Here is a 22237-nt window from a genome sequence, read left to right as displayed (position 1 = left end):
GAAATGAGATGTGAAAATTATTTTACCTTAATGGCTTTGCCATTAAATAATTTCTGACATTATTTAAGTCATTGAGTGGCTTGCAGAAGTCACTTAATTTTCCAGTGCATCATTTCCAGTGCATGGTGGGGAATGGAGATGAGGGAGTCAGATTCTTCTCAGAAGTACTCACTGACAAGACAGAAGGCAATGGGCAAAAGTTTAAAAGAAAAACCCCAAACCAAACAACAAAACAGGAAATTTAATCTGGACACAAAGAAATCCTTTCTTTTTTTTTTTCCTGTCAGGGTGGTCAAACACAAGCACCAATTTTACATACAGGTTTTTGAGTCTCCATCAGTAGATATATTCAAAACACAGCTGAATACGGTCCTGCTCAACCTGCTATAGTAGAGACTGCTTGAGCAAGGGGTTAGACTAGATGATCTGGAGATGTCCCTGCCAATCTCAACTATTCTGTAATTCATGGTTTTCCAGAATTTAGGATAAACCTTTTTAATAAATTTTTGGTAGTATTTTCAATCACGTTTTGTAACATCATTTGGGGGAGGTGTGAGAACTGCGTTAACCATCACAAATACTTTAGTCAATATTTTCTCAAGAGTCCACAACTGCTAAGGGCTTTTTGCTGCATAGATTCTCCACAAAAAGCAGCTATAGCTTTTCCTGTATTTAAGGCATTCGTGGCAATGCTGTTGTCTGTGCATTCCCTAAAACCTAGTCAGATCAAATGTACAGTGTAAAATTAAAAACCAAAATAACAAGACAGATATCACTTTGAAACCAGATTTTATGTATTCCAGTGCTCAGGGACGTATGTGTTTCAAAAGTGAAAATTTAAGCCTGGTTCTCCAGCTAACGAAGACCTTGGGCCCACTGTAGGAAAGGATTGGGTCTGAGATCATCTTAAGAACCTGAACGTACACAAGACCATGGGACCTGATGAAATCCATCCACGGATCCTGAAGGAGCTGGCAAATGAAGTTGCTAAACCACTAGCCATCATATTTGAAAAATCATGGCAATCAGGTGAAGTTCCCTGTGACTGAAAAGAGGGAAATATAGCCACCATTTTCAAGAAGGGGAATATGGATGACCCAGGGAATTACAGAGCAGTCAGTCTCACCTCTGTGCCTGGCAAAATCTAGGAGCAGATTCTCCTGTAAGGCATGCTAGGGCACATGAAAAACAGCAAGGTGCTTGGTGACAGCCAGCATGGCTTTACTAGGGGAAAATCCTGCCTGACTAATTTGGTGGCCTTCTATGACGGGGTTACGGAACTGATAGACAGGGGTAGAACTGTTGATGTCATCTACCTGGACTTGTGCAAAGTTTTTGACACTTTCCCGCATGACATCCTTGTCTCTAAATTGGAGAGACATCAATTTGATAGGTGAACCACTCAGTGGATAAAGAACTGGCTGGGTGGACGCACACAAAGAGCTGTGGTCAATGTGCAGCTGGAGACCAGTAATGAGTGGTGTCTCTCAGGGATCGGTGCTGGGACCAGTCTTGTTCAATATCTTTGTCAGTGACATGGACAGTGGGATTGAGTGCACCCTCAGCAAGTTTGTTGATGACACCAAGCTGTGTGATTCGGTTGATATACTGAAGGGAAGGAATGCCATCCAGAGGGACCTTGACACACTTGTGAAGTGGGCTGATGCCAACCTCATGAAGTTTAAACATGCCAAGTGCAAGATCCTACACCTGTGTCAAAGCAATCCCAGGCACAGCTACAGGTTGAGCAGAGAAGAGATTCAGAGCAGCCCTGCAGAGAAGGACCTGGGAGTGATGATCGATGAGAAAATGAGCATGAGCCGTCTTCAGTTTGCACTTGAAACCCAGAAAGCCAACTGTATGCTGAGCTGCATCAAAAGAAGCGTGACCAGCAGGCCAAAGGAGGTGATCCTGCCCCTCTACTCTGCTCTTGTAAGAACTCACTTGGAGCATTGTGTGCAGTTCTGGTGTTCTCAACATAAGGAGGACATGAACTGTTGGAATAAGTCGAGAGGAGGGCCTCAAGGATGATCAGGGGACTGGAGCACCTCCCGTATAAAGACAGGCTGAGAAAGTTGAGGCTGTTCAGCCTGGAGAAGAGAAGGCTGCGTGGAGACCTCATAGCAGCCTTCCAGTATCTGAAGGGAGCCTACAGGGATGCTGGAGAGGGACTATTCATTAGGGACTATAGTGATACGACAAGGGGTAATGGGTTCAAACTTAAACAGCAGGGGTTTAGACTGGATATAAGGAAGAAATTCTTTACTGTTAGGGTGGTGAGGTACTGGAATGGGTTGCCCAGGGAAGCTCTGAATGCTCCATCCCTGGTGGTGTTCAAGGCCAGGTTGGACAAGGATTTGGGTGATATGGTTTAGTGTGAGGTGTCTCTGCCCATGGCGAAGGGGTGGAACTAAATGTTCTTAAGGTCATTTCCAACCCTGACTATTCTATGATTCTATGATTCCATAATCAACCTTAACACTGATATTTGGGTGTTTTTTAAACTATATTCTAAATATTTGAATTGCACTTTAATGCTGTGTTTTTGTGCTAATACTAGCTTTTTTACATGCTTAAACTAAAACAAAAATTTAGTTTTCCTTTTCTTTTTTTTTTTTTGAGAATGTAGTTCCTCAGTCTGTAAAATTCAGTAAGTATTTTTATTTGAGAAGATTAATGCCCTGCAACAATAATTTCCCCTTCTGGAAATATGGGCCTGCATAAAGGTAAATATCAGGGTGTTCTGCCCAGACTGTGTTTAATGATGTGTCACATTTTAGTCATGTTTGAAGGAAAAAATGAGACATATTACAATGAATAGAATAAAAATACGTTCTTCTAAATGTCTTAGTGCAGAATCTGGAGCTCTAGACTGAAAAACAATCTTAGGTTAACAAGAATGCATCTCTAATGTTGCACTTTGGATTCTCAGAACTGTTGCAATTAATGCTAATTGAAATTATGCACCTAGCATACTGAATTCAAAATATTCTTTGTATGTTTCTTTATAGTCTGAGAGAAATGGCTGAATCTCAGTACTCTTTAGCTTTAGTCCTAGTGCTTTATGTGTAAGTTACCAAGTTACTTTCATTTTATGGTATGATTTTCACTCACTTTCAGAGGTGAAATATTTGTTGTTGTAAAACAGATCCTCATATTAAATACCCTAAGGTGAATTTTTGGGTAGTTCACACACCCAGAGCCAAAGTTTCTCTAAAGCCTTCCAAAAGAGTTAAATGTCTTATAAAGGCTTTAATTTTATGCACTACACAAATGTTGCATAACAGTGGGTTTTGTCAGTTTAAAATATTCTTATTTTCCAAATGATACATTGTAATTATGAGCAGAATAAAACCTTTCAGCAGCTCACAGAACCCTTTTTTATGGAACATGCACAACAAACACTGGAGAAACAGTCATGTTGGTGCTGACCTGATTTTTTTTCCAGGCAAAATATCCTACCCTGGAAGCTTAGGGCAAGGCCAATACAGTAGTCTAAACACGTATAATGCACCACTAAAATAGTGAGAGCAAACAACATCTTTTGGAAGCAGTAAATCACTGAAGTCACAGTGTATAATGGCTAAACAAATAAAAAAGAGCATCCTTTGATTTAATTACAGTATTGATTGAAATGTCCTGTTGGTTTCAGCTGGAGAGAATCCCAGGGAATGCCCTGCCCTCACTGATTTTTTGTGTGGGAATAAGGATTGCATAGAGTCTCAGTTCATCTGTGACTACAAACCAGACTGTGAAGACCTATCAGATGAAGCTGACTGTAGTAAGTATCTCTTTGTGTATTAATGTAATCACCAGCTAAAATTATAATATTAAATTCTGTAGCATAGCTTAGGTGAATTCACACAGCTTCTCAGCTTGCCTGCTCCCCCAACATGGAACGTCTGGCATTGTCAGATCCTCAGAACTGCAAAAATTATTTAAGTGTGATATAGTTGAAAAAATATAATTTACTTAAACCAAAGTATAAAGAAAACCCCAACCATCTTAAGGATTAAAAGCATATTTAAAGAATAAAATCATTGGGTTACAGTACAAATTAACTCTGAGAACAAATGTAAACTCATTGATTAAGGTGAAAGCACATTAAGCTGTCAATATTGAATGAAATATCTAAGTAAGCAAATTAATGCACAAGAATATTTAGACACGATTCTGCTACAAGAAGTGATTGTTTAAATAAAGGCTTATCTTTCCTCCTAGATTAATCCTGTCTCTGTGGTCTGAATTGTGTCGCTGCTCCATGTTCATTGTACTTTGCTCCTTCTGCTATCAGAGTCATAAAAATATTTTCTTGCTATTATTCTGTTACAGAACAGCTAGAAAAAACTCTGATCTATTTATGTTCTTGCAGCACTAGTGAATACTGTTACAAAATTTTTTCTGTAACTATTCTTTTCTAATGCTGTTTGAGATTTAAGGGCATAGTTCAATTTTGAAAATCTGGATCAAGTTAACAGGCTTTCCAGTTCAGACTTGAAACTCAGAAGCAGTAAAACATTGTGCCTTTTGTTCCTGCTCCATGTCTTTGTTTATTTACAGTCACATTCCAGACCAGACAAGTCTAATTCTTAATCTTTGAGCTGGCGGGCCAGATTCTTCCATAATGCAGATATGATCAAAAGGAACCTTGGTAGATAAAGTAAATGCATCACATGCATCACTTTAATTGTGTTGAAGTCCACGTGCTTCACTGAAATCAAGCAATACTTGGTGATCCCTTGAAAATCAAAGCATTTTTCCTTGTGTGTGGTTGCTAAATGCTTTAACTGGGAAGGGTTACAAAAATAATTACTCTATTGGGTAATGTAAATGATATTGTTTTAGTCAGACAGCAGACTTCCAACCTGGAATACATGTGAAGGTGTCACTACATGGATTTAAGTTTCTCCCTGTTTATTGTTTTCATGATGGTAAATTCATAACAGTTCTGAAGTACATATGCTGCAACTGGTGTCTCTGTTTCTGGTTTCTACTTACTGCAGTGCTTTGTGTTTCAGTTAATTCTGTGAGTCATATTAATGGAAATCAATCTACATTGAATGATAACTTCAAAAGACTAGCTTTTTTCCAGGTATATTCCAAGAAAAGGTAGATTTTAAACACATAGTCTGGATTTCATATATATAAGAATCATATTTTTTTCAGGAGGTAGGCAAAGTAAGTGCAGCAAAATACCCTGTGAACTCACCCTTGTAACATTTTGTGGAGCTAACAAAGTCTGAATTGCTGTCTAATGTAAACTGCTCTGTAAAGATATTCAGAAAATTATTGAGGCATTTGATTTGTTCTGTAAATGCTATTACAGGATATAGTAGTTTCATTGACGAGGGGGGAGAAGTATCCTGTGCTGTCTAGAAGGGCTGTGATAGCATCAATTCTATTAGTCAAAAAATGGAAATAATTCTGGACTTAAATGATCTTGAATCACAGTAGATCAACACAGTGTTTGCTATACTGCAAGAAAGCTTTTCTAAAGGAAGGAAAAAATAGATACTGATATTCACTTTAAAAAATAGAGTGAAATATCCTTTTATTATAGATGGAAAGACTGCAGTTATATCAAAATGTTTCCATCAATCTTTAGTCTTGCTCTTGCTGCAGAACTGACAAAATATTACATTAACAATAGAGGAGAGATACTGCAATCTAGCATTACAGAATGCTCAGATAAGCCTCAGGTATAACATTTCCCTATCTGCTATATCTTAGTTCCATTAAATGAGGCCTTATATTTGGATAAACACAACTTCTCTCTGAGCATATATCTTAAAGATAGGAATAAACAACATTAATGGACACATAATGCCTTCTAGTTATGGAAACCTCATTTTTCTCATGAAAAGGCAACAGGAGCTGCTTAATCAGAAAAGAGAGCAGGACAGGCACAGAGAAAGACAAGCACATCACAAGTGATTGCAGCTACGTTTCACCACAATTATCTTCTTTTCTCTGAGCTCAAGGTCTGAGCTTATTTTACATTCTACTATAGTTTTATACCAGTGTAACTCCAAAGAAGTAAATGGACCATAATCTACCCAGCAGCAATTCCTCTGTGCAGGATTTACAACAGAATCTTGGTGAAATGAATTGTATCCATGTAGGCTGGTGGACTTATTTTTTTTTAAATATACTCATGGAAATTACTTACTCTATGCTTCCTTCAGTCCAGTCAGGCATTCTTGCAAAATTCTCATTCTCTTTCAGTAACCTGCTGGAAGTACTAAGGTTTCACACATAAAAGCAGTTTCAATTTGCATGAATTGCAGGCAATTATACACTCAGATTGGATTAATAGTGAACTTGAGTGTTGATAGACCAACTAAAGGAGTGCTTGAATTACTGAAATAAAAGCAATTTTTCAGATAAATAAAACAATCCTCTTTTGGTGGCTTCTAAGCAAGCTGTTTACGCCGAAAATAAAAAGTATCTATCACAAGCAGGTAAGTCGGGTGACTCCATCAACTCTGTAAATATTGTCCATGAATATTTATTAATAATTGCCTTCTGAATGCACTGTTAAGATATTAGGGTAAGATTCCTGAAGTCAGGTAATCTATTATGGATAGTATAAATGCATTTGAACTTCGATCTCATTAGAACTGTACAAGAAAACTGCAGTTGTTTCAGTTAATGGATTGACTTCTTTCCCTGCCTGTGTATGAGGATGTTTGGTGTTGGAGTTAGTATTTCTTAGGCTCACATCGTGCTTGCAATGCAGTGTCAATGTGGATGCTCAGTGCATTTGTTTATTCGTTTTGTGACTCTTGAACAGCATGCTGTAATAGCACTAACAAAAGCACAGAACGGTTGAGGTAGGAAGGTACCTCTGAATATTATGTGGTCCAAAACCTACTCATGACAGGGTTCACTGCTATAGGTTGCTCAGGGCTGTGATTTTTAATAGTTTGAAGCCTTTTCAAAGACAAAAAACTGTTCCAGAGTTCTCTCAGAGGGGTAGTCCTCACTCTCACTCAATAATTGTGTAGCTGCTTCTGCTTTATCCTTAAGAAAAACCCCTTTAGAAGCCACAGGAGACACTGTGATGTTATTTGATTTGTCACTACCACAGCCTTGTATAATTGTATTGATTAATTTCTTTTCCAAAGTCATCAGAGGCAATGGCAAGTTTAAGAAAGGTCTCCTCAAATCAGTGTACTAATCACTAAAAGTTCTCTCTCTCACCATAAAACTATCTTCATGCATAACACAAGGATGAGTTAATGAAAAACTTCATAGTGGAAGTGGAGTCCACTTCTGCTAGCTAATTGGCTGGGAATCAATCCGTCCATTCACCTTGAATAATAACTAATGTTGCTGAAGTCATCAGGCCATATGTCTCTGATGAAATTTTAAGGCTGTTTATACCTGCTCAGGAAGTGAATGGTGACGCTTTTTTTCCTTCCTTACTAACTGCCACATATTATTTATGTCTGTACATGGATCACAGGGAGTCATAGCATTAGCAAAATATAATATTTTTAATTACCATGTATGTAATGTTCATTATAGCTTTTTACATATAAGAGCTGGGGTGATAATTTACTTCTTGCTATATTTTCAGATTATTACACGAGTATTCCTGGAAGCTGTAACTTTGAAACACAAGATCAAGAATGGACAACTGCATGTGGATTAACACAAGACCCTAGGGATGACTTTGACTGGAATATTAGCAACAATGCTATCATGGGACAGACAGGTCCTGATATCGACCATACACCAGGTATTGTCATGTGTCCTACATAGCTTTTGTGAAAATTAAATATTCACTCTATTAAAAAAAAGAAAACAACTCATAGATTAGTGCCAAAACAACAGCAAATTGCAGTGTGATCTGCTGAGCTTACTGTATATGTAGACAGATCGTAGTCAGCAATTAGCACAGTACGCAAATCAGTTCCAACATGCATTTAAAATGTTCACCTTTTTAGTAAAATTACCATATAGCATAAGTATCATATAAAACCCATGCCAAAAAAAATAAAAAAAAAAATTAAATGTTTTAGCATATTGAGTCTTGTCATTAATACTATCTGGTAACTTTTAGTTCTGTCTAAACACAAACCCAAGCAGCCTGGCCTATTACCAACCTTTTTAGTTATTGCTTCCACAGCACTGTAATTTTATAAATTGGTCTTTCAGAGTGGTACTGATTATATCATTCCTTACACTCCACTTCAGCTTGATGCATTTGTTTAGTAATTATCTAGACAATGAGCTGCTAAATATAATGTGAAGATACTAATTAATCATCCTATCTGGGACACAACAGACCTCTTTCTAAACTACAGTACAACATGCCTGTACAAATGCAGTAACTGTCTTCAAGACTGCAATGATATTATTAATGAGGGATCTCTTTGAAAACTTTTAAACAACTGGACATATGAAAATTTTAATACAAGGCCGTCACAATTGCCCTCTCTTTACAATCATACCTTCTTCAAAGTTACATCCCACACAGATATATAAATCATACACCTTATCCTTCACAAATCCGGGTTCTTGAATTATTTTACTTTAATTCAGAATAAGATTTGAAAAACTTTAAATTGTAAAGCATGTGAAATTACACTCCTAGGTTCATCTGCAGAACACATGTGCTCATATATGAGGGGTGGGTATATAGAGTGGATATGAAGGCACCAAGTTTATTTTTAAGGGTTTGAGAATTTATTGCTCTAAGAAGAAAATGGTATAGTGCAGATGCACAATTTACACTTGATTCAAAATCGCCTTCCATGGAAATAACCATCTTTACAAAACATTCAGTAATATCTCTTAGTAAAACAAAGCAAAAAAATGTCCTATTGGCAGGGAATCAGCCTTTTCAGATATATGACTTGTTAATCGGCTGTTTACAGAGAGGCTTAGACAAGCTTACATGGGGCTGGCGGGACTACCATTCTGATTCTGAGCATGGTTTATGTGTCTTGTGACATTTAAAAAAAAAAATTAAGATGCATTCCTTAGATTAAAAATCCTGAACCTTTTTCTTCTGAGAAAACTAAGTGTGACCTTCAACAGTGGTAACAGAAAGCAAAAAACAACACCCTAACATGTCAGCTGCATGCTTTGCCTGTTCAACCATTTTTGGCTGTATATATTCATTTTAGGTGATAAACTCCTTTTGAGGTGTAAAAAGGGGGCATCCTTTTCTGCTTGGTTTTGAATAGTGCATTATTTTTTCTGCTACCTCATGGTTCTTCAGCAGCAGCTGAATGGTAGGAAATTTGGATACCTTGGCTCACTAATAAGCTTCAGGTTTTTGATGGGTTCCCTACTGCCATGCTGCATGACAGGGAACATTACTGGGTAAAAGCCATCAACAAAGGTTCTCCTGACTCCTGAAATGTCAACCTTCAAACTGATCCTTAGAATCTGAGAGTGTTTGTGTTTGCCGTGTTTCAAATTTGTTATTCAAATACAAATTAAGTATTTATTAAAGGATAAAGAGGTAGAGTAAGCTCTGAGGAAGGTTATATGAATATTATATGTAAAAAAACAGAAATATACAAAATATTAACATGGAGGATGTCTGTACAAGCAAGGTAGGTTAGGCATGTAGGTGGAGAAAGATACCAGTGCTCCTCTGTGTAAAAATGCTTATTCTCTGAAGCTTAAAGCAGTATTGGGGGAAAAAAAAGTGTTTTTTGTCTTTTTATTAAGGTAGAGGACAACAATTTTTGTACATAAATTCTTCTGCCCAGAAAGAAGGAAACATAGCAAGGATAATTACCACCAAACCCTTTCCAGCCAGCCTTGGGGTCTGTAGGATTCGGTTCTGGTTCTGGATGTTTCCTTCTAGGCAAACAGGAGTCTTAAAGGTAAGAGGAAAGAACTTCTATGGCGTTGTGTCATAGTAATATTTGCTTTACTAGTATTAGCATTTCTGTTTCTAGAATGACCAAAATTTCAGAGCTTATGTTAGCAGTACTTCATCACAGTTTCAGTGCAGTCACACCTATACACAATTTTTTTTGCTGACAAGATCAATTCTGTTTTAGTTTTAATTCCACTTGAAGTCTTTTTGCAACATATGTAAGAATTAATATTGCATATTTGATTTCCATACTTAAACCTACCAAACATCAGCACAGTTCTTTGCACAATTCACTCTTTAAGATAAAAATGCTCAAAATGTATTCTTAAAATGATAGTTCAATTATTTAATATGATTTTTTTGAGAAATATTTATATTACAGTCTTTTAATCTTACTATGTAAATATAGCTTTTAAATACTCCAGCACATCTTCGGGTCCATTCTTTCCAGTTTATATTATTTATCCTTTTGCATACACAAAGTTACCACATAAAGATTAAGAAAACAATGCTGTAGGTAAAGGTTGAGAGCAGTTCCAGATTAAATTGAAGTTAAAAAAAAAAATAGTTAGCAATTGCTTTTTGGATCTGTTGGTAACTTAAATACTGTGAAATTATCTATGATTATCCATGTGTTTAAATTCAAGTATTCTGGACATTGCAGCATGCAAAATCTCAGACAAGATTTTCTGAAGTGCTTCTGAAGTTTTTCAAGCATCACAGAACACTACAGCATTAGTGCATCAATAGATGTGTGTGGCCTGTATATTAGTAGGCAGACAGTCTGCTTTTTTTACTTTTTGCATTTCAAACATACAAATTTTATTAACTCTCATTAACTTCAGTTTCATCAAGAGATCCATAAAGAGTTGTCTTCTTCCCACATATAAATAAGGTTCCCTGTTTATAGCTTTGCAACATATACTCTTAATGTTATGAATGTAACAATGTTCATAACAGACTGAAGTACTCAGCAAGGAATTATCATCCTGTGACAGACCCAGTTTACTTCTATGGATGTTTTTGCTTTTTTCTATGAAACTAATAGTCTATTCCAGCATCAACTATTGCTATTATTAAATCAAAAATATAAATTAACTGTAACCATTTGAGAAAAAAAAAAAAAAGGCTAAAAAAATACTTTCAAACCTGAACAACAAAACCCAAAAGAGACAACCAACAAAAACAGCCCAGCAACAGCCCAGTGAGGATTTTGTTCAGGTTGCAATGGATGTGAAAAGAGTCAAACTGTAATAAGAAGTCTGAATAATGTGTTAGAATATAGCATCAGTACAAAAGCTGTTATAGCTGTTATGTGAAACAGAGCAATCTGATCAAGCCAGAATTTAAATAAAAAGGCCTGCAGATACCAAACATACTGAGATGTGTGATTAAAAGAATATACAGGGAATCTCTAAAAAAAGAAAGATAAGAATAAAGGATGCATTAGTATAGGATGTGGTAGAACTGCACAAAATAATGTGAAATTATATGTCATGGTTTAAACCTAGATGGTAATTCAGAACCACACAGCTGCTCTTTCACTCCCTCCACTTCATCCCCACCCCCGCTCCCAGCAGGATGGGAAGGAGGATAGAAAGAAAGTAACTCCCATGGGCTGAGATAAGAACAGCCCGACAATGAAGTTATAATACAAAATTACTACTACTACCACCAATAATAATAAGGATAAGGGAAATAAGAAGGGGAGATAATATAAAACTAAAAAGGGAAGGAAAAAAAAAACCCAAACCAATAAACACCAGTGATGCACAATATAATTGCTCACCACCCACCGACTGATACCCAGCCTGAGCCGAGCAGTGATCTGGGTCTTCTGGGTAACTCTCCCTACTTTATATACTGGGCATGATGTGCTGTGGTATGGAATACCCCTTTGGCTAGTTTGGGTCAGGTGTTCTGTCTCTGCTTCCTCCTGCCTTCTTGTGCCCCTCTTTGCTGGCAGAGCATGAGACTGAAAAGTCCTTGATCGGAGTAAGTATTACTTAGCAACAACTAAAACATTGGTGTGTTATCAGCATTATTCTTGAACTAAAGTCAAAACCACAGCATAGAACCAGCTACTAAGAAGGAGAAAAATAACTGTTACAGCTGAACCCAGGGCTTTATAAAAATAAGCCTATTTTTACCCAGAAAAGGAACTAGTTGTTTTGAATAAAGGTTAAAGAATTAAAAGTGCATCTCTTCTGCATTTACTATACATGTTTCAGTTGCACAGTTCTGTTCTCATAAACTGCAATTTGGGAAACTAAAAGCATAGTTTATTAATATCATTTTTTAATGTATGCAATGTTTATAACTCTTGAATTAACATAGAATGGATGCTATTTAAATGAGATCCGAATCCTGACACTTCAGGATATCAGTCAACTATTAGCCCACAGGAGAAAGAAGTTACTTCATAATGATTAAGTACAAAACCACTAGCTTTCCTTAGGAGTACATGGTAACAGCCTTAGAGAAGCAAGTTATTCAGCACTATATACATGAGTGGCCTAATGTATCAGTGAATATGCTCTGAACTAGAATAACTCATAACATAAACACTTTTTACTGCATTATACTGCAAATGCAAATTTAAAAAAAAAATGTCTCTTTACATTGTTTTGACTCATTTAGTTGCATTTAAAGAAGAGAAATGGAGATGATTTCCACATTTGTTTCATTCCAATGGGGATACTATTAGTCATCTGTCAGAAAGACAGAAAACATTCAGCTTTCATTAAGCTTCAGCAATCTGTCTCTGTCCATTTACTTCAGGAGTCTGTCATACAACTGAGAATTAAAACCATAATTAGTTTCCAATGTAACCGTATAATTCTAATATATCAGTTTTTTGCCTTGGTATTTGTTGATATTAACACTACTGTGGTATAGTAAATTTTAGTATAAGAGGTCAATTTCACTAAAAAATGCTAAATGTTTTATTATTCAAACTTATGTTTAAAGAGAAAAGAGGTAAATAACTTTTTTAAGTGCTTCTCTATCTTGATAGTGAATTGTGAAACAATTTTGCTAATCTGATTTGTGGGCTTTAGAGAAACAATTTTAGTCTGTCTTTGGTGTAGCTTCAGTCCAAGGAAGACGTGCAATGATGACTGCCAAGGAATGTGAAGAGTTCAAAGGCATGCTATTAAGGATGCAGAGCAGAAAATATAGCATCATTATTCACTGGAGTCATTGGGAACCTTCCTCAGCTGACACATCTTTGATGCCTAGTGAAGTGAAAATACAGATTGTATTTCACAAAACTTTCTTGCTTCTTTGGCTGGTGATCAAAGACTATACACTGGAAATGAAGGGAGTATACACCTCTTGTTATGCACCCTTCAGAGCTGCATCGGCTTCTTGATTATTAGTTAGTTCAGGTGGAACATAGTACCTTCCAGCATGCACACAGCTAGAGTCAGGCAAGATCAGGAAGATAATATGTTCTCTTGAAAAGTCAGCATGAGGGTACAGGATAGCCATATGAGTTGTAACTGCTGATGACTAAGTAGAAAATAGCAGTTTATATTTCATGACCTTCAAAAGTATGTGCAAGTTCCCCATGTCCAAAATTAAATAGAAACTGAAAAAACAGAATTCAGAAGTTTCTAACACAGGAGGTGCTCTGGAGAATTAGAACCAAGTAATGATTTTAAGGCAGAGAAATGGGACTTGCTAAAGAATCCTGTTCACATATGGACTACAAATGAACCAGCTGGCAAAGGCGCCTTGGAGAAAGACCAAGAAGAAAGTATAAAAGCTTCACTCATACAGATTATAATGCTAAATTCTTCCTAAAATTGCTGTGAAGTGTGTATTTGGTATCTTTACTCCTGAGCTTTTCACTGTGCAGTGAATGAAGTGATAACTCTATTTCTGTTGGTTCCTATTCTTTGTGATTTTGACTGTGTGTGCAGTCCAGAAAGTGTCTGCACAGAATAAAGAATAGACAGATACAGTGACCATTTAGTACAACATATCCTTGTTGCACTTACATTGAAATGTTGGGGTTTAGCTCTCAAATAGCTGGAGCATAATCTCTCCAGACTGACAGGCACAAAGTTTTCTAACAGGACTTCTCTTCAGGGGTTTTTACATTACATGCCATATAGTGGGATTCATCTTGCTAGCTTTTTTCTGTTTCACATGTTAATTTGTTTCCACTACCAGGCTAACTTGTAGGCAATTCACAGGATGCTTTGTAGGGAGGTGGTGTGGTCTCTGTAGGCACTAAGCACCACATATCAGCAGCTCTCCAGGGCTCTAGGGAGCTCATATCCATGAGTATTTGCTCTACCTTTCATGTGCTGTACATGTTTAGAGAGGCCAGCAAAAACCTTTTATACGCTAAACAAACTTCCTCCCACAGAAGATGCTTCAAACTCTCAGTAACAGGGGTAACCTCAGAGAAAACTACAATATTATATATCACAATTCATTTTTCACTTTCTATAGGGACAATCTCTGTGAGAATAGGATCTGTATCCCCAACTAAAGGAGCAGACTACTTGGGCTTCCCATTTGCCTGAACTCTATTGTAATCTCATTTGATTTAGCATATATTTTAAATTATGCATTATTCTTTTAAAAATTTCAGTTAGATTTTTTTTTTTTTTAAAAGCATAAGAAGACATACCATTTTCCTGGCATAGTTATGGATAGAGAAAGACTTGGGTAAATGAAATAAAATTACTCAGAAGTACTTTAGCAGACAGTGGGATAGAAGGATTTCCTCAGGAGTGTACATGAGAAACGGAGCAGAGCTGGGAGCTCACCTGAGATTTCCTATGTACTAGTTTAGAGATTTACAGTAAATGCTATCAATTTCCACAAGGTACTATGTGTTTGTTGTGAGAAACCATACACTAGGTTTAAACTTTAGTCAAAACTGAGACACAGCCACACAAATTAACACAATATATTAATTAATCCATAGTGATTACATATCTGTATGTCCTTACTCAGTGGTAAATATGAGTTAAATCTCTAAGAAAAGAAAGGCAAGGCATATAAAATTACCTTACATCTGTAAGAACAAAAGCTGATGTCATCAAGATGTTGCATGTTAGACCCAGTTTGACCTGCAACCACCTCAGAACTATTGGCCAGTATACATACAATATGACCTATAAAATAGTGAATGGTTCCAGTGACACATACAGATGGTGTAACATAGTCCTAACCTCACATTTAGAGTTATTATAATTAACAGTTTCAACTTCCTAAGGCTTTAATGATTGTTAAATAATTACACAACAGTGTGGTTTTTTTTTCATGGGTTGAATCAGCTATTTCTTCTCAACACTTGTCCTTTTAGCCCCATAAGATGCATGTTTTTAAGAAGATAGTGACAAGATATTGCTGTTACACAGTCCTATAAGCAAACATTAACAAAATTAGGTCATTCTCTGGATTATTGCATGTCAGTCATCTTGATGCTCCTCTCCTCATAAAATGAAATAACTTGCAAGAGTGTCCAGGCATCAGATAAAGTTTGATCAATACATCAACTTCTATAAAGTATGTTGTTCATGGTGCCATTCAGTTTTTTACCTATTTCTCCCACCAGGTTATCTGGGAGAGTCAAAGGTATGTAGTTATACAGATCATTTGTATGGGTTTAAGTTTATAACTCTCTTGGGTTTTAGCTTTTGTGTGCCCTCAGTAAACTGGGACATTCAAGTGGGAACAATGACCAATGAGTCATTGAAAAATTAGTCTAAAGTCTGAAGAGAAGGATGTTGGTGAAACTGATGAGGAGAGGATAATGATAGAAACATTCAGTCTCTTAAAGAAATAGTTAACATCTGGAATAGTTAGAATATGCTAACTTTCATTACTCCAGTTCTTTTTCATAATTTCTGAACAGGTTTAGTTTGTACAAGGATTTTCTACTCCTGAGTGGGAAGAGCAACTATCTGTGTAATCTACAGAATTTCCTGTGCTTTAATTTGTCAGTTGTTGGTTAACTGTGAATTCATAAATTGTCATTGTTTTCACTATTTTATTATTTTATTTTTTATTTATGGCTTTCTAAATATGCTTGAGCTAATTTACCATGACTGTCTGAAATATGATATTGTAAAATATTTGTACCAGACAAATGACATGAATCATCAGATGCTAAGCGTTTTACTTATGTCTCCAAAATCTTCACCCAGTCTAGCAACAATAAGGAGGTAACCTTTTAGAGAAGAAAGGACAGATCAAGGTCCTCCTCAGTTTCTTCCTCAGTGTTTAGAGGAATGTGGGGTAGGTCTTTACTCATTAACTTGTGTAAGTCAGGCTGGGACTGTCTGTAGGTTTTCCAATTAGTGGCTGTATTAGCAGTTCTTTCTATTTAATTTTGTTTTCATAGGAGCTTTTTATTTACAGCTGAACTAGTGTCAGCAAAAGTATTCAGTAACATTTGGTCATAACCTAGAAGATGTGGGTTTGAACCATATCTAAGAAGGCCAGTGTTTACCAGGCAGTTAGCTGTACTTCTGAGTTCGGAATATGTTACTTTAACTAGCTGCACTCCTCTGCTGCTTAATACTGATTTAGTTGCATCTCTTGGGTTTCATCATCAACAGGTACGGCTACATAACCCAGCTACAGAACATGGCATGGATATTCTTATGTGGTCTTCTAGCAGAAATGAAGAAAACAAATGGATGTATGCAAATGTAGCACTCTCCAGTAACATCCCTTTCAGAGTTGCCTTTGAAGCTGAAGTGGGGTGGAGTCAACCCACAGAATTTGCTCTTGATGATATTTCTTTCACCCCTGAATGCGTTGATGGAGGTATGATGCTAAACAAAGATATAAAATACATGTTTACTTTTCAGAGGGCAGAAGAAAATTGTGGCATTTCATGTTTTAATTTATATAACAGTTTAAAAAAATCAGTATTTTTTTCTTTTGAAATTATTGCAATACTACTATAAGTTTATTTCATTCAAAAAAATGTAGAAAATAAATGGGCACAGCACAGTCATGCAAAGAAGTATGTGTTTTTCAAAGGAAATAAAAATGTATAAGGGAAGAAAGATCAAATTTATCACATATGACCCTCATGGCTAATTTTTAAGTACTACATTTTTCTCTAAAAGAAAGGACCCATTACACCTGTCAGAGTGATTCCTATCTGTTTGATGGCTGAGTGCAGTATCTAAATATTTGCTCAGGGATTATGGAAGACAGTTTTGTGTTGTAATTAGCATTTGAACATTTGAGTAATTACAGAAACTGAGAACACTACTTACATTGAGGGCCTCTTGGTGTTTTTGTGAACTATACTTGAGAGGGATCACTCAACTATTGGTTTTCTCCTTTGTGAAAATATTCGGAAAAGACCTTAGTCTGGGATGCAGGAACATCAAAGTGATTGTGAGTGATTTCAAAAAGTTCAAAAATATTATGGGTATCAAAGTGGTTCACAATTATTTAAAATGTCTCAGCAGTATAGCAAGTTTATCTCAGTGTCAGTCTGAGAATTTACAGTCTCACTTGAGCTACACAAGCTAAGTGACTTGCACTGTGTAAAGAAAAAACAAAAGTTAAATACCATGTTTATTTGGTGAGAAAGGCAGTGGTTTACCCTGCAGATGATGTATAGCACACGATACAGTATCAAAATTAAAAATAACTATATTTACAAATACAGATTCTGATAGGAATTTCATAATTCCTTATTTTGAAGAGTCAAGAGGGGAAGAAAACCAAAGAAACAGAAAACCTTTTGTGTAGATTTTCATTCATAAGAATGGAGGAATTACTACAGTTAAATGAATGTTAACATGAATGTTATAAAAATGTTCTTGAATAACATTTCTTTCTACTTATACAGCTTTTTTTTTGTTCAGCTAGGATAGTCTGTGTATGAATTAGTTGTCATGCTGCTCAAGAAACTTTTTTTTCTGTTTGTTTTGCATCAGTTTGAGGGTTAAGGAGCTTGTTTCTGGTTTGTTTTTTTTTTTGTGGGGGGGAGGGGATGGATGTTATTTGTTGTTTTTATTGTGATGATTAAGCAGTTCCTTGGAGAATTAACCACATGCCAATTAAGGCTTAAGGTGAAATTATATGTTTACACAGGTGGTACTTGCTCAGTTACAAGCTGAATAAAAAGGTTTGGTTTTTTTCTTTGAATGATACTGCCAATCAGCTCAGGGAAATACTATTTTGGAATGTCTTCAGTGAGCTGCAGACTATGTACATAAACAGGTGCTTGTTCTACCCCTATTATGGTAATCATGGTAATTAAATAACCTTTGTTAACCATACCAAAGAATTACTTTGGCAGCTTTATGCATAATGTGGCATAATAGAAAGAGAAATTTTCAAATTATATATTTTAAGTACCTGTAGTTAACTGGAAAAATGTATGTCTGTATTCCAATAATGTATACAAATCAATTTTCCAATTCCAATTCCAACTTTGTCAGTTAATTATGAACGAGCATGAATGTAGAAAAAGGAAAATAGTTTCCATGGAAAGTACATATAATAATAGTGTAGATAAAATGTAAATATAGTTTAACTAATAATAGCTATAGAAATTAGGTAATTTTTATGGAGCAACATCTTCTAATCACTTTATTTTTCTTCAGAGATTTTCATTATGGAATACTTCGAAGTATCTAACTTATATCACCATCTCTGTCTTACAAATATGGTATATCATAAGGAATCCCCTAAGAAAATTTTGTAGACTTATACTGTTTACTTATGTGGAATTTGTTGGCTAAGTCAAAACTTCATACTTTATCTACATGCAACCACTTAAAAATAAATCAGACAGTCTTAGGTGGTCATCTAGGCTCTCTCTTCACCTAGCTGCAGAAGGGGCAGACATCTTCAGGAATCAGCTTATTCCTTTCTGTGGCAAACTGGCAATATGCCTAGAATTAGTTCCTACAAGCTGCAGTACTTACAAGATGGAAATGGTGGGTTATCTTGCTCTGTTCTGCATTATATCATTATCATCGCATCTGAAAAAGAAACAGACTTTTCCTTAAACAGCTGACATGTTTAACTTAAAGGCAGGATAATTGTCTTTGTATTCTTATGTGCTTGTATGCTGAAGACAATTTCTATGTACTTTTGATGATGATTTCTAGAGGTATAAGAAGGCTTTGTACATTAATTCTTTATAAAACATTATTTTTTAAAGTCTATTCTTTATGCTTTTTCAACAATGGCATAAAATATATTACCTTAAAAGAAGCCTAGGCAAATATTCTGGTATGGCAAATAATGGATACCCAAGGCAATGTAACAGAATGAAAGAAGAACATGACAAATTCTGACTTCCCTCAGTCTTTCCCAATCTGAATTAATTTGGTTCAGAGGATTTCTGAAGTTCTGAAGGCCATGTTTTCTCATATCTTTCAACTTATTTTTCTTCTATGAATTAGCCAGTTCTTTCTGAATACGCACAAACCTTAAGTTATTGGAAAATAATGTATTTGTTATTGGAAAAACATCAATTGGCAAACCTTGGTTGTAGGAGGTCTTTTTCATGCTTTTTAATCCTTATCACATTGCATCCTTCTCCCATGTTCTGCTGTAGATCATCTTACACTCAATTAAATCCATTACTTGGAATTAAGAGTACAAAGTATTCTAGCCTTATCACTATTTTTTTTCATACCTCTATTCATAACCTCTAGCTTGCATTAAATGTATCATCCTAGATTCATCCTCAGTCCTGATGCTTCCACTCTCCCACATTCTACTCATCCACCTCCTGTTCATCGCTTAATGGGGCATCCAATTTCAGGCATCATATTTTAGGATTTTCCACACATTTTTTGCCTTCACCAACCACTTCACAGTTTTATGCTCCCCCTGACAATTCTGCCAGTTTCTTCTATCATCTATACCGTCCATCTCCGTCCCCCAGTTTTATAGTCTTACTGTTGTCCCAGGTATGTATTTCTCAAAAAATATATACAGTTGTCTAATGGAAGGCAATCTCCTAATGAGTCTCTGACTTGATACATAATATCCTCTCCAACAAAAAATGCTGTCCAGGTAGACCAAATCTGTCCTTGCGAAGAGGCAAGAGAACCACACAAACTGTGTATAATAAACCACAGCTGTTAAGGAGGAAAAACCTACCTCTAATGGTTTGATATTGGTGGTGACAAAAAGCAGCTACTTTGAAGTGTTATTTTTTACTAATTATTGTTGCTAACTGTTCAAAAATTCAGATGGTAAAATTTGAAGATATTACCTTCAAATAACATAAAATCACTGCCTGTAGATATGTAAGCAAGAACATTTTCCTTTAACAGAAAGGGTGGGAAAGTTTACCTACTCCACTGTCAGTCCTGCTTTGATTTTTGCTCATCACATTTATTCAAAGACCTAGCTCCAAGAAAAGTGTATTGCCTGCAATGGAGGCTTTTTGCAATGTTCTCCCTTTCAGGAGATTGCTTTGCTGCTGCAGATCTTTTTCTTCTCTCTCTATTATTATTTTTCACTTGTCTTAAATTACTTTGGATTTCCTGAGGCAACATCTTCTAAATAGAAGCCATGGTAATTTAGCTAGTTGGGAGCTCTAAGCAATAAAGCATTACCAGTAGCTCTAATTCAGCTGTGGTTTTTATTTGTTTTTAAGTAGTCAGCCCTCATTAGCCATGAGAGTTTCTACAGATCCATGAATGTTTCTGAACATTTAAATAAAGTGTGACCAAGCTAGTCTCTGGCCTACTGCAGAAGTAACTTCTAGCTGATGCAAATGCACAGAGAACTGCAGCACTGTCTGTCGGTGGCAGAGGATCTAGCTTATTTCTAACATCCAAACTTTATTCTGCTTATGTAAATCCGAATACTAGGTTTCATCACTCATTCATTATTGGAGAAATAAACTGGATGGACAAAGTCTGTGTAATTTAAATAATGAGATATTAGTTACATAGCACTTTTATGTATTAGAAGAGTATCCTCAAGAAACAAATTAATAGTAAATATATTTTGTGATCTCTTCCAGAGATCACCCAAGCAAAATCTTTGTGCTTGCAGAGATCTGCTGTAAGAAGGTAAATATTAGTACAAAGTCAGCACTAACTGCTGCTCCAGCCCCTCGAATATACTTGCTAGCCACTCTTTCACAACAGCTCTTTGTGAACTGATACTTTTAAATAGTACTGCTGTAAGTAATTGCCTTATGTTTCAGTTTATTAAAAAAGAATACTGCTGACACTTTATGATGAATATTTGAGCTGCATCTTGGATATAAACAGGAGTGCAAACATCATGCAGTTCTAGAATCCACCTTTCCTTATCATTGTGTAATTTTTCATTTCTTTTTTTAGTCTGCGTTTCCTTTCATAGTTTCCTACCCACAGCTGCTCAGTGCTATCTGAATTATTTTCTTTTCTGTTTTGTGAAATACTCTTAATACTTTATCAACACATGAGAAATGACTGCCAGTGTTACAAATTCCTCCCCGCTCTCTACTGTGTCTTCACTTTCACCTGGAAGATTTGTCTGCAGCAGAAAATATCATTATGGAAGGATTCATTGGAGATAAAAGAGTAACTCACATAATGCAAAATACTCAGCATAGAGAGGATATGTTGTCTCTAACACTGTGTCATTTGGTCATGGTGGAATTGCACAAACCCCAGTGCTATTTCCCAGACTGCTGTGGGTTGTTCTTTTTTTGCTAACATTGTCATAGTTCTTGACTTCACTGCACAGGTTACCAATAAATGGGTCAGATTTGCCATTTATGTACTGAAACTCTTCAGGGCTTGTGGGCGGCTTTCACTTAGGTGAAAAGTTTGCTTTGACATGCTGTAACTCATCCGAGTCCTCCCATTGCTTTGTAACAAAACACAAACTAGACCTGTTGTAAAGATTTGAAATAATCCTTACATTGAGCAAGCTTTTACTGGTTGCAATAAAACAAATAGAAAAAGCAAATTGCAATCTGTGAATCACAACACTGGATTTAGCTCTACCTTCAAGCCCAAGACAACTAATACTGTGAAGGTTTTTTTTAAAAAGCAAACACAAAAGCTTTCCACTACCCTAAAACCTAATATCCTCCAGAAACAAAATCTTCAATGTCTTTGAGCCTTCATAAGAAAGTCATGACAGACAGTTAGATCCACCCCTATAGATCATCTTTCCTAACTTTTCAGAAGAAGTGCTGAAACAAAGGAAATTGCATTTCAATCACAAAATTTAGGATAGATACAATCTGAACTTAAGTCAGCCATAGTAAGTAAAGAAAAAGTGGATCTATCAATATAACCTGTCTCCAACACTTATGGGTACCTGGCAAAAAGAATAAGAAAAAGGGAACTACACATACTGTTTTCTCCCTGTGCAATCCCCACTGCCAGACATTTGTAATTCAGAGGCTACCAGAGCTGCATGTAATTCTCA

The 22237-nt window shown here is 36.1% G+C and overlaps 1 protein-coding gene across 1 annotated transcript in view; it reads left to right on the top strand.

Annotated features, from left to right (window-relative positions):
• Positions 1-22237, top strand: part of MALRD1 (MAM and LDL receptor class A domain containing 1) — a 246477-nt gene that overhangs the window by 162935 nt on the left and 61305 nt on the right. Inside the window, exons 29-33 of the mRNA XM_031052491.2 lie at positions 3653-3781; positions 7583-7744; positions 9691-9848; positions 10368-10377; positions 16448-16639. Of these exons, the coding sequence (XP_030908351.2) occupies positions 3653-3781; positions 7583-7744; positions 9691-9848; positions 10368-10377; positions 16448-16639 (651 nt within the window). The remainder of the gene's footprint in view (positions 1-3652; positions 3782-7582; positions 7745-9690; positions 9849-10367; positions 10378-16447; positions 16640-22237) is intronic.

Source organism: Melopsittacus undulatus, chromosome 1, assembly GCF_012275295.1.
Source record: "Melopsittacus undulatus isolate bMelUnd1 chromosome 1, bMelUnd1.mat.Z, whole genome shotgun sequence".
NCBI classification, from domain to species: domain Eukaryota; kingdom Metazoa; phylum Chordata; class Aves; order Psittaciformes; family Psittaculidae; genus Melopsittacus; species Melopsittacus undulatus.
Note: the sequence above shows the minus strand (reverse complement) of the source record. Positions and strands in the feature narration are given on the sequence as shown.